Source organism: Diaphorina citri, unplaced genomic scaffold (assembly GCF_000475195.1).
Source record: "Diaphorina citri unplaced genomic scaffold, Diaci psyllid genome assembly version 1.1 scaffold213, whole genome shotgun sequence".
Classification (NCBI taxonomy): domain Eukaryota; kingdom Metazoa; phylum Arthropoda; class Insecta; order Hemiptera; family Psyllidae; genus Diaphorina; species Diaphorina citri.
Window position 1 is genome coordinate 206,440 of NW_007377650.1, and position 13,735 is coordinate 220,174.

General features: G+C 36.1%; 2 protein-coding genes across 2 annotated transcripts; both read right to left on the minus strand.

Annotated features, from left to right (window-relative positions):
* Positions 1-324: 324 nt before the first annotated feature.
* Positions 325-1,123, minus strand: LOC113466109. The gene is made up of 2 exons (XM_026821229.1): positions 1,014-1,123; positions 325-924 (listed from the first exon to the last, which is right to left on the minus strand). The coding sequence occupies exons 1-2, from the start codon at positions 1,096-1,098 to the stop codon at positions 578-580; spliced, it is 432 nt and encodes a 143-aa protein (XP_026677030.1). The 5' UTR covers positions 1,099-1,123; the 3' UTR covers positions 325-577.
* A 5,192-nt stretch (positions 1,124-6,315) lies between these two features.
* On the minus strand, positions 6,316-12,843 carry LOC103506082. Its single transcript, XM_008470463.1, has 3 exons — positions 12,672-12,843; positions 12,297-12,530; positions 6,316-6,689 (listed from the first exon to the last, which is right to left on the minus strand). The coding sequence occupies exons 1-3, from the start codon at positions 12,841-12,843 to the stop codon at positions 6,316-6,318; spliced, it is 780 nt and encodes a 259-aa protein (XP_008468685.1).
* Positions 12,844-13,735: the final 892 nt, after the last annotated feature.

Genomic DNA, 13,735 nt, shown 5'->3' on the forward strand with positions numbered 1-13,735 from the left:
AAATTTTAATTTTTTTTTTTAAAAAAAAAATAATAATATTATATAGTAGCATATATATCCCTGTACATACTTATACACATGAGATGCTCTCATGCTTTAGCTTAAATGAAATTTCATTTTATGTAAATATTTGACCCAATTTTATATGTATGCAAGAAAGTTTTCAACTTTCAAAATTAAATTCTTCCACATTTTTTTTTCTTCTCAAAATTTCATTTTACACCCACTTACCCCGGCTTGTAATCTCAATTTAGAGCTTTCGGGGTTTTGACATTTTATATGTTGTATTTTTCATATTATTACGTAATTATTCAACAAACTGCGTAGAAACTTTAGTACATAAAAAAGAGTTATTTTATTAAACTTTGAAAATAGTCTGGTAGGATTCGTGACCATCCATCATATTTACCATAGGGAGAACATGCGGGGTAATTCACATGTTTGTACACTCACGACTTTCGTTCAGAACTTTGATACCGACTTCTGATTATTTTCTTTTCTTTGGTTTACCTAACAAGGCACTCATTTCTCTTTAGATCGTATAGTCTGACAATAACGGAATTATGATTAATCAAAATTAAACATGATCCATCTCCATGAATTTCTTAAGCTCACTTTGGACTGAGGAAGTAAACAAGTCCATATTAATATGGCCTCGCAGGGTGCTCATCATTTTCCGCATCTGAGTTTCACACACTTCTTTCAAGCATTTATAAATTTGATTCAGCTGTTCGAAGTTTTTACACAGCAAATATTGGTTTAAGTTGTAGCATTTCCTGATTTTGATATAACAAGACCGTGAGTTGAGGACATTTTCTTGACGAAGTCGTTTGTTGAAGATGAACAACTTGGAGATGACGTTGTGAATATCACTGTGGACAATAGACGGAGGGTGGTACTTGATACTCTCACAGCTAAGTTCAGTCATGGTTAAGATGACCAGGATTAATAATTTGTACTCGTTGGTGTATTTCAAGAAGGACTCAATATCGTTAGCACATTGCTTCATAGGACCATGGTTAAGATGACCAGGATTGATAATTTGTACTCGTTGGTGTATTTCAAGAAGGACTCAATATCGTTAGCACATTGCTTCATAGGACGAGGCCGTGTAAGGTGACAATACTATCCAAGTGTACATGAGTAAACAGAACGAAATTTAGTGGGCACTACCTCCGTTATATTAATTTATCAATGTATTTACTATTCCTCTGGAAGGTTATGATACCATAAGGCTAAATCGGGGAAAAGTAAGTAGGGAGGAATCATAGAAAATATCCCTAGGCAGCTCACATTCGCAGTCGAAATTGGGAGTGAAAGGAATGATAAATAAATGCAAATTCAAAACGAAACTGAAAAGAAAAAAGGGAGGTAAAGTACAGAAAAAGGGAGGGATGAGGTGTATAATTGAAAATTTCTAACTTTCACTCTCACAGATAAAAGATTTTTTCTAAAAGAAAAGAGAAAAGTAAAAAGGAATGAAAATTATTAAGCAAGAGCAAAGAATTCGAAGTATATTAATTTGAATAGATGGCAAATATCACTTTTTATTATTTTCGATTGAACTCAAGACAGCAAAGCACGTTCAGAGACAATAATAATTAAAAATGTCAGCCTTATTGAAAGAAGTAAAAAACAAGATAAGAAGCATCTCAAGCTTAAGCTGAGATAAGCAAACACAATAACTTGCTGCCTGTACCTTCCAACTACAGTAGTAAAAGTCAATTCAAACGAAATTTTTTCGAGCCCGTCAGCCCGTTGACATTTTTGATCTACACCAATCTCGATTATCTACCAAATGACCTACGTACATCACTATATCTCAATGAAAATTCCACAGACGACACCCAAGGCTTTTTCTTGGGGCACAGACGACACCCAAGGCTTGAACAAAAACCAGGTCAGTAAATTTCACAGACAAAAATATAAACCCCATGTTATCCTATGTGTCCCCATTTGAAAACAAATATGGGTTGGATGTGGAGAAGAGAGCTGACAATCAGAGAAAGGAGGGAGGGAAGGAGAATGTACTTATAATGTACCGTGAAGTCCTTGGGGAAATTGGATGTGGGAGGGGAGGGAATTTTGGGGGAAAAATAAGCAAACAAAACAAAACCATGTTTTCATCTTGTAATGCTCAAATCTTCGTGTGATGCTCGAAGCTCGACTCACCTTGGAATTCTCAACATGTCTTGTAATAAAATTCTCACTCCCAAAGTCACAGAATTCATACTTGGTACTAAAATAAGCTGAATTCATGACTTACCAAAAATCTGTGGAACGCAATTGAATACCAAGAATTTGCAGAATACATATACAAATAGGTACCTACCTATGTTCCAAGAAGAACGTAGATACCTACATGGAAAATTAAATTTGTTTTGAACGAACTTTTTTCGCATCAACAGAATATCCTCGATAAAGATGAACATGAAGTATTTTAGTATGTTGGATGAATGTGGATGTGTTTGGGTTTCCAATTCTCCTGGCAACACAAAATCTTCGTGTGATGCTCGACTCACCTTGGAATTCTCAACATGTCTTGTAATTCTCACTCCCAAAGTCACAGAATTCATACTAGGTACTAAAATAAGGTGAATTCATGACTTACCAAAAATCTGTGGAACGCAATTGAATACCAAGAATTTGCAGAATACATATACAAATACCTAAGTAGATACATGGAAAATTAAATTTGTTTTCAACGAACTTTTTTCGCATCAACAAAATATCCTCGATAAAGATGAACATGAAGTATTTTAGTATGTTGGATGAATGTGGATGTGTTTGGGTTTCCAATTCTCCTGGCAACACATTTGATGACAGCAGCATCATGTAGGTTGGATAATACAAGATGAATATGTGACGTTCCCTACTTTACCATTAGGGTGACGTCTAGTTGAGATCACAAGATGACAGGTTAACGCGTTAATGAGGGCACTTCCCCCGCTCCCCTTCCCTCTTATATCTTTATGTCTCCGATGATTAATGACCAAAAGCTTTCTTACAATTTTCTTCTTCACCCTTTGTCCCCAATCCTGTAAGGTTTAAGGTTTAACTCAAGTTTTCACCCAAGTTGTAGGAAAATTCTATCCCATAATAATATTATATAGTAGCATATATATCCCTGTACATACTTATACACATGAGATGCTCTCACATGCTTTAGCTTAAATGAAATTTCATTTTATGTAAATATTTGACCCAATTTTATATGTATGCAAGAAAGTTTTCAACTTTCAAAATTAAATTCTTACACATTTTTTTTTCTTCTCAAAAGCACCGTCAGTTGTTTTCCACTCGACTACGTTGGCACTTCTGCTTTCTTTCATTTCAGCACGAGACCTTTAAAAACTAAGGAGCGGGGGGAGGCGCTTATAATCCAGGGAAAGTAATGACCCGTGCTCTACAAACGGCCCTTTGAGATTAGTTCGAAAATGAAACCCTTTCGCGCTCCCTATAATACAAGGATTGCGGTCTCTTCTGAGGAGTAGTTCGATCACAGCTTCTCCCAAACGTACCGAACTTCTCTATCTTTTCCATAGATCAAGTCACTCACTACTCACTAGGGATAATTTTCCTATGAATACTTGAATAGAATATAATACTTTATTCTACTTCATATAAAAATTCAATATTTTCCTCTCTTTTCTTCTTTCTGTTTCTTCCAAGATGCTTCGACTCGCTTTTTTGACAAAACCCAGACACGACATGAAAGGGCCAGCACAGAGAAAAATCCCCATTTCACAGAGTAGTTCGATCACAGCTTCTCCCAAACGTACCGCACTTTTCTATCTTTTCCATAGATCAAGTCACTCACTACTCACTAGGGATAATTTTCCTATAAATACTTGAATAGAATATAATACTTTATTCTACTTCATATAAAAATTCAATATTTTCCTCTCTTTTCTTCTTTCCGTTTCTTCCAAGATGCTTCGACTCGCTTTTTTGACAAAACCCAGACACGACATGAAAGGGCCAGCACAGAGAAAAATCCCCGTTTCACTTTTCCAATGCTATGAAAGAAACGTGCTTTGCGGATGATCGACTTGAAATAAACCAACCAGTGCAGCAGTAACCAAGTTACCATTGATATGAAGGATATTTCCATTCCGCCCCATACAGCAGCCAACCACAATCTCTGCTGGAGAAAAAAAGCCAACAATAATCTCTGTTGGAGAAACAGAGCCAACAACAATCTCTGCTGGAGAAACAGAGCCAACGACAATATCTACTGGAGAAACAGAGCCAACGACTATATCTACTGGAGAAACAGAGCCAACGACAACCCATAATGGAGAAAAGCTAACGACCATCTCTACCGGAGAAAAAAAAAGCCAACGACAATATTTCCGTCAGAGAAATAAAACCAATGAATGGCAATACCAAGTTACCATTGATATGAGGGATATTTCCATTCCGCCCCATACAGCAGCCAACCACAATCTCTGCTGGAGAAACAAAGCCAACAATAATCTCTGTTGGAGAAACAGAGCCAACAACAATCTCTGCTGGAGAAACAGAGCCAACGACAATATCTACTGGAGAAACAGAGCTAACGACTATATCTACTGGAGAAACAGAGCCAACGACAACCCATGCTGGAGAAAAGCTAACGACCATCTCTACCGGAGAAAAAAAAAGCCAACGACAATATTTCCGTCAGAGAAATAAAACCAATGAATGGCAATCTCTCCCTCCGACGAGACACCCTCCAGCAGACATATCCAATTTCTATTTCCAACAACTTGTCACCAATCTTCTCTGATTCAAGCCGCAATCTGTTACGAATCCAATGCGTTAGCAACCCTGTATCTACTGGATAGCTGTAAAGGTGTGTCCACCCTTAATCGACCGGATCGATGTCGACTAAACTGTCTACACTGCGTCGACAACATAGATTAACCTCGTCGATCGAAGGCCAGTCGACTATGTTTGGAACTCACGTATGAAAATGGATGAAAAATGAAATTTCTATTTCCAACAACTTGTCACCAATCTTCTCTGATTCAAGCCGCAATCTGTTACAAATCCAATGCGTTAGCAACCCTGTATCTACTGGATACCTGTAAAGGTGTGTCCACCCTTAATAGACCGGATCGATGTCGACTGAACTGTCCACACTGCGTCGACAACATAGATTAACCTCGTCGATCGAAGGCCAGTCGACTATGTTTGGAACTCACGTATGAAAATGGATGAAAAATGCCAAACAGACATACATAAGTCTACGTCTATTGTCTATGCTCCACATTATACCCTGTATGAGCATAGGCGGTTCTTGCCTAAATTTTTGGGGGGGCTTGATTTTGAAGGTACACCTTCAAAATTTTGATTTAGCTTTATGTAAATATAAGTCTACGTCTATTGTCTATGCCCCACATTATAACCCTGTATGAGATATTTTAATACACTTTGGGGTAAAGTTTTAAGTGGTGACGCAGACATGCTATTGAATTAATATTGACACAGAATACAGCTATTTAGTACATAACTATTCACATGCTTTCTATAGGGTGATGTAACATCATCTGTTGGGGTTTTATAGAAAATTTCCCATATACTGTGGGAAATTTAATGTGTGAAAAGTAGGTAGGTATACAACTATACCTATTATGGTTTATATGGTACAATGCCAATGTATCTAAGCAATTACCCATAACAGTTCATCACGTTCACACTTTGGACAATTTAAAACAAATGGAGGTCTACAAGGGCTAATATTTTTGTAGGCCAAATTATTCTGTTGGGGTTTTATAGAAAATTTCCCATATACTGTGGGAAATTTAATGTGTAAAAAGTAGGTAGGTATACAACTATACCTATTATGGTTTATATGGTACAATGCCAATGTATCTAAGCATTTACCCATAACAGTTCATCACGTTCACACTTTGGACAATTTAAAACAAATGGAGGTCTACAAGGGCTAATATTTTTGTAGGCCAAATTGAATTTTAATTGTGTTAAGCATATTTAAATGCTTGTCACAAACATCGTTCCCCGATTATTTCACCTAGATAAATTTCATGACATGACTTGGACTCGAACCACCAACCTCCAGATCCGAAGTCCAACGCGTTAACAACTGCACCACTGAGGTTGGTGATGAAAACAAATAGCAATATTATATTAAGTAGAAATGCAAAACTTCAACAAAGAATACTTATTATTAACCTCTAAATATACATTTCAGGTACGTACTTGATACAATAGCTTACCAGTTTGAAAATGACAGCTTTCTTATCCTTGTCGCAATATTATATTAAGTAGAAATGCAAAACTTCAACAAAGAATACCTATTATTAACCTCTAAATATACATTTCAGGTACGTACTTGATACAATAGCTTACCAGTTTGAAAATGACAGCTTTCTTATCCTTGTCGAAACGAGCAATATTGTATGCATCTTGATAAGCAATGCATTTTATGAGAAACAAATCACTTCTCAGAGCATCCATCAGAGGGTACTTGAAGCAAACGTTCCTCGCTTTCGGATTGAAGAAGAAATTGAACGGTTTGGTAAAGATGACCGCAGTAAAGTAGAAGATCATGTCAATATTGTAGGAGGCAATGAATATGTTGAACATTAACATCATCCATAATCGGATGTTTATAAAGAAGAAGATAGTAAGTTCCTCATTGGATGGGAAGTTATTGGAGAATATTTTGCGGAGAGCATTACCTGGAAAAATATAATGATGTATTTTTGGATATTGTATACATATAAATGCATAAACATCTTCTCAAAATTTCATTTTACACCCACTTACCCCGGCTTGTAATCTCAATTTAGAGCTTTCGGGGTTTTGACATTTTATCTTCTCAAAATTTCATTTTACACCCACTTACCCCGGCTTGTAATCTCAATTTAGAGCTTTCGGGGTTTTGACATTTTATATGTTGTATTTTTCATATTATTACGTAATTATTCAACAAACTGCGTAGAAACTTTAGTACATAAAAAAGAGTTATTTTATTAAACTTTGAAAATAGTCTGGTAGGATTCGTGACCATCCATCATATTTACCATAGGGAGAACATGCGGGGTAATTCACATGTTTGTACACTCACGACTTTCGTTCAGAACTTTGATACCGACTTCTGATTATTTTCTTTTCTTTGGTTTACCTAACAAGGCACTCATTTCTCTTTAGATCGTATAGTCTGACAATAACGGAATTATGATTAATCAAAATTAAACATGATCCATCTCCATGAATTTCTTAAGCTCACTTTGGACTGAGGAAGTAAACAAGTCCATATTAATATGGCCTCGCAGGGTGCTCATCATTTTCCGCATCTGAGTTTCACACACTTCTTTCAAGCATTTATAAATTTGATTCAGCTGTTCGAAGTTTTTACACAGCAAATATTGGTTTAAGTTGTAGCATTTCCTGATTTTGATATAACAAGACCGTGAGTTGAGGACATTTTCTTGACGAAGTCGTTTGTTGAAGATGAACAACTTGGAGATGACGTTGTGAATATCACTGTGGACAATAGACGGAGGATGGTACTTGATACTCTCACAGCTAAGTTCAGCCATGGTTAAGATGACCAGGATTAATAATTTGTACTCGTTGGTGTATTTCAAGAAGGACTCAATATCGTTAGCACATTGCTTCATAGGACTTCTTTTTTTTTAATTTTTTACCTTAGCAGGAAATAAAAAATGAGATTTTACCAACGGCTAATATGTACCATATGTGTAGATTGGTTTTAGTAAAAGGCTGATGAAAGCACTTGGTTCAATGAACCTATCGCCAGATAACTCGAGGTCTTGAGGAGTTTTGGCCACCTATGCGCTGTCAGACACACATATTACATACATAATACATAGGTATACAAGAGAAATATCATGTTTGTTTTACATTTTGGACCCTGGTATTGCAAGGTTTTTCATTTGCTAATTATTTATTCATTTAACAATAAATTATTCCGGAATGAAAATATTTATCAGCCCTGTTACTCCTCTTCCATGGTCATGTACACTTGGATGTCCCTATCCAAGTCAAGATTACAATGATTCATTTCAAAGGAACTAATAAATCATGTTTGTTCGTAACACTCGGCAAACAGCAATATCAACCTCTTCTGCCCAACACATCAACAATTACATTTGGAAATTGTACTACAAAAGATTTCTTGAAATAACTTTATCGCTTGGTATTTACAAGTTTCTACTCTATGCTGTGTACACGAAAGTTTCTTCCTATTTGTTCGGATCAGATGAAGACAGCTTCTTCTACAGACGAGTACACGAGTATGTTGTGTCAATGTTGATGGTTCATAATGTTTCATGTGAGCTGTTCAGTCAAGTGGATTATAGGTGCACTTATATCAAGTATATTCTGATTAGAAGTGTCCGGATATTCCTATTGTGCTATGATTCTGCTCTGATTAGTGATTCGTAATTGTTGATGTGTTGGGCAGAAGAGGTTGATATTGCTGTCTGCCGAGTGTTACGAACAAACATGATTTATTAGTTCCTTTGAAATGAATCATTGTAATCTTGAGCACACAGCACACCAACCAAACAGCCAGATAAATCAACTTCTAATTGTAAATCAACTTGGAGACGTTATCTTCCATTCTGAAACATGGACGAGATAAGGATCACTCTCGGGGGGAAAGATAACACATCCACTAACTGAACTGTTCAAGACAAAGCTTCATCTTGACAGTCACTTGAGTCCAAACAAAAACTAACACCTCACTACACAAACATAAAATAAATGTCTCTCCTCTCATAATATGAAACGGAAAGAAGAGAGAACCAGTGAAATTATTTAATTACATCCCAAAGTAAATAAAAATATTATTCGATGTAAAAATAAAAAAGTAAAGAGCTGACTTGGATTTATAAAAATAGAACTTTTTTCATCAAATCCCTTTTCCCCCTGGTGCTTCCTCTTCCACCTAGTCAAGCTCAAGTCTTAGTGAAGTGCTAAAATAAATAAGGGTCATCAAATCCCTTTTCCCCCTGGTGCTTCCTCTTCCACCTAGTCAAGCTCAAGTCTTAGTGAAGTGCTAAAATAAATAAGGGAAAGAGAAAATATTTGTAAAAGGCTTTTTATCAGCAAATAACACAATTTTTCTGTTGTTGTTTTTGTTGTTATATTGCTTCTCCCACAGATTTATATGTTTCCCATCTTTTTTAATACAGTACAATATATTATTTTTTCCGTCTATACGAAGATTTATGAGCGTTGTTTTTAGCTGCGGGTTTAAATCATGATATCGGTTTTGTGAACACCTTATCAACTTATCTGCTCTTGACAGTTTCCAGTTGTCAGTTCGGTTTTTATTTGCTGTGAGCAATTCTAGAAAATTAGTTTATTGACAAATAACTGACTGAAATGTGGATTCCCTAATTTTAATTAATGTAGATAGATTTCCTTTTTGTTTTCCTGGCTTTTTTCAACTATGGATATCTCCTCCATGAAAAGCTATGCATATAACAAACGGCAGCGTGGGGCTCATAACAAAATTGAAGAAACAAAACCTAAAATTTCCAAATTACACACTGAGTTAACTTACACCTTACAGCATCGTAATGGCAGCGTGGGGCTCATAACAAAATTGAAGAAACAAAACCTAAAATTTCCAAATTACACACTGAGTTAACTTACACCTTACAGCATCGGGGTTTCCTCAGTGTAATAACAAGTTCAGTTAAGACGTTGCCACCAGCACCGTCAGTTGTTTTCCACTCGACTACGTTGGCACTTCTGCTTTCTTTCATTTCAGCACGAGACCTTTAAAAACTAAGGAGCGGTCTAGTGTAAACATCACACGACTTTCCTTATCCTATTGAAATTTTACCCTAACTTTTACCATATCTCTAACCGTTTAGTCGGTATAGCTGAAAACCGCCAAAAAACGGTCGAAATCCGTCCAAAAGCGGTCAAAATGCCGCCAACCGCAGCACCTATCTCAACTAAACGTTTTGTGTCGCATCCTTGTCACATTTGACAGATACATACCAAATTTCAAGTCGCTAGCTCTTACCGTTCTCGAGATATTTTGTTTACAGACAGACAGACACACACACGGATACATATAAATGCATAAACATAAATGTAGACCATTGTGTGTGGTACTACGTACTACTCTTCGTCATAAATTTTACATTCGTTGGATTGATTTTATAATTTGAAGTCTCCATACCAACAGATAAGATGTAAAGAGTAATAATTACTTGATAAGGAGAACCAAAAAGGCATATATATTTTGCAGAACTTCAAAGATCTTTGAAGTTCTGCAAAAAAAAAAAAAAAAAATATGCCTTTTTGTTATTTATACTAAGTCCCCTTGCTAACCAAATTTTCAATTTAATTAACATAAAAAAAGAGGAGGGAGGGTTAAACTTTTAATTCGATTTTGGTTTTGAAATACATAGTTGGTATTTATGTGCATTTCGTCTACCGGATGATTCATCTGCTTGCTGTGAAAACTGTCTTATGGCAAGGAGAACGTAGGCGATTTTTAAAAGTTTTGCAAGATTTCCTCCGATACTTATGGTCGTCTAGGCCCTGGTCACGGATAAGTATAGGATTTCATCCGTGCTATATTGAAAGCTCTCCATGAAAATCTGCACCCAACTACCCGACATTCTCAACCAACAGCACCTTCCTGTTTCTCACTCACATGAATTTCATGATACACGTGGATCTACCTCTCACTCACTCAATGTTCTTGTCTAACCAACCAACAGCACCTTCCTGTTTCTCACTCACATGAATTTCATGATACACGTGGATCTACCTCTCACTCACTCAATGGAGTGTAGACTCCTGTTCTCAGTGAGGAGAGAAAAATACAATTACTATCAAGACGAGTTCATTGTTGTACCCTATCTACTTCCACTCCTCCACCTCCTCCTTCTTTTACAATAAGAAACTTCCTGTGAGTTCTTCATGATACAATTACTATCACGACGAGTTCATTGTTGTACCCTATCTACTTCCACTCCTCCACCTCCTCCTTCTTTTACAATAAGAAACTTCCTGTGAGTTCTTCATGACACAATTACTATCACGACGAGCTCATTGTTCTACCCTATCTACTTCCACTCCTCCACCTCCTCCTTCTTTTACAATAAGAAACTTCCTGTGAGTTCTTCATGAGATGTGTATATGTGTGTTCTGCTCTCATCATATTCTAATGAAGTATGTAAACGAGAATAAAGGAAAATTAAAGTTGAGCGGGAAGAAATAATTTATCACAAAGGAAAAGGAGATGAGAGAAGAAGAACAAAGTATTAGGAGAGGAGAAGAAACGAGAGGAAGAAAATTCCAACATTTTGTTTCAGCATGTAAATAATAACATCACAAACACGAGGAAGAAAATATTCTTGTTCTTAGAGCCGGCTTACAATGAAAACAAAATGAGAAATGCCTACAGGGCGACAGATGTGGAAAGAACTTTTCCTCCATGGTTTAAGGCCATCAGGTCACTCTGGTCAGAGATTGAAAGCAGTAGCCCACGTGACATACTTGCCTGACATACATTCCACACCAGGGTTTATTATGTTTGATCAAGAGTAAAACTTATACATAGCTGTTGTGTTTTTCTAATCACATTTTATAAAATAGAAGTTTAACAGTCTCTATTCCTAGACACTGAATTCATTCAGAATCCAAGAGTTCAAAGAGCAGAAAATACCTTCCTAGTCTTGACTTGGAAGATATTTTGACCCTTGGGTGAAGCACTTTTCGCCAAAAATAACAATAAATTTTCCAACACGGTCCAACGTCAAATGTAATAAATAAACAAATTTCATATTAATAACCATTATACGTTATACGAGGGGTGTTCGATAAGTCTGGTAAAAATGGAAGAAGAAGAGCAACTACTACAAATTTGAATGCACCACTGGATAATAGGCCATTCTTTTTTAGGCATCTAGACGAAAATTCAAGTTGATGTTGACTTGTTGACATTAGTCTTGATTTGACAGTCATTCGAACCAAACAACTTCTGGATCATGCACTAATCTGGCAAAAACTGAATTTCATCCGTACAAATTTTATTAAATTTATTCTTCTTTCTTCCTTTTTCTCAACTCAATTCCAGATCGTTCTACCTTGTATTTTGAAATGGTGTATTTCACGGGGTCAACAAACTTTTGACACGGAAGATGGCATAAACATAAATGTAGACCATTGTGTGTGGTACTACGTACTACTCTTCGTCATAAATTTTACATTCATTGGATTGATTTTATAATTATTTGAAGTCTCCATACCAACAGATAAGATGTAAAGAGTAATAATTACGTACGCACCTAGAAAATAATGTATGATAACTGATATGAATGCAGGATATAGAATATCGTGTCGTTTCCACTTGCTGAAGATCCAATTGTTGAACCTAATAACTTCTTGGTATTCAGAGAAACTCAGGGATGGAAATAGCTGTTCGGTTCTTGACAGGGGGGAATACTTTAGGAATATGAGTACACTCAGCACCACATTCGATATCCAAAGACAGATTTGACTTTCATTAAAGCACAACTGACCTTAAAATGAGCAAACGTCATCAGATGATAGTTTTGCTGGAAAAATGTTAAAGAATACCAAGAGAAGATACCTATTATGGACACAATAATAATTTCAAAAAATAATTGAATCGATTAAAGTTTTCCTTCCTCTCTTATTACCTGGGAAAAAGTAAAAGCACATCCGTTTGGTATCATTGATGTCTGTGAAATCCAGTCCATAGCAATCACTAATCAGAGCAGAATCATAGCACAATAGGAATATCCGGACACTTCTAATCAGAATATACTTGATATAAGTGCACCTATAATCCACTTGACTGATTATGTACATTCCACACAAGGGTTTATTATGTTTGATCAAGAGTAAAACTTATACATAGCTGTTGTGTTTTTCTAATCACATTTTATAAAATAGACGTTTAACAGTCTCTATTCCTAGACACTGAATTCATTCAGAATCCAAGAGTTCAAAGAGCAGAAAATACCTTCCAAGTCTTGACTTGGAAGATATTTTGACCCTTGGATGAAGCACTTTTCGCCAAAAATAACAATAAATTTTCCAACACGGTCCAACGTCAAATGTAATAAATAAACAAATTTCATATTAATAACAAAAAATATGGGACGAATAAAATAAACAGAGAGGAAGAGAAGAAAGTGAACAGCAATGTATCACGAATATTTCTCCTGCACCTGGTGCTTACTGCTCGGCGCGGCGGCGGGCGTTAAGAAATATGACCTGAACATAAGCTATAACAGCTAATAAAAATAACACTGAAACATGTTGGAACATGTGTTGGCGCTCTTTTCATGTGAGATCTGTCTGTTGTGGGAGATATTACGAAGATAAATAAGGAGGTAGAGCCGAAAAACAGTCATGGGTGTGAACTGTATGAATGAAACTAAAATGGACGGCGCGTCATTAATCAAGCGGAACAGATGCGCCTCGAAGTATCAAGACATTTGCAAACTTCTGATGATGATAAACTTTTTGTTTTTACTGCTGAAACTTTCTAGACATGCAATTTTGATAAAATATCTCAATAACGAGTTTTTTCAATATTCGACCAAGATATGGACAGAAAGATGAGCAAAAGGAAAACCAACCTTAAGATGTCATTAGAGCATTCAGGCAAGGAGATGTCTTGTATGTTCTTCAACCTTATTCTAGTGTTAATGTTAACGAGCTAATAGTCAATAATGCTAAATGAGTTAGTCAGTAA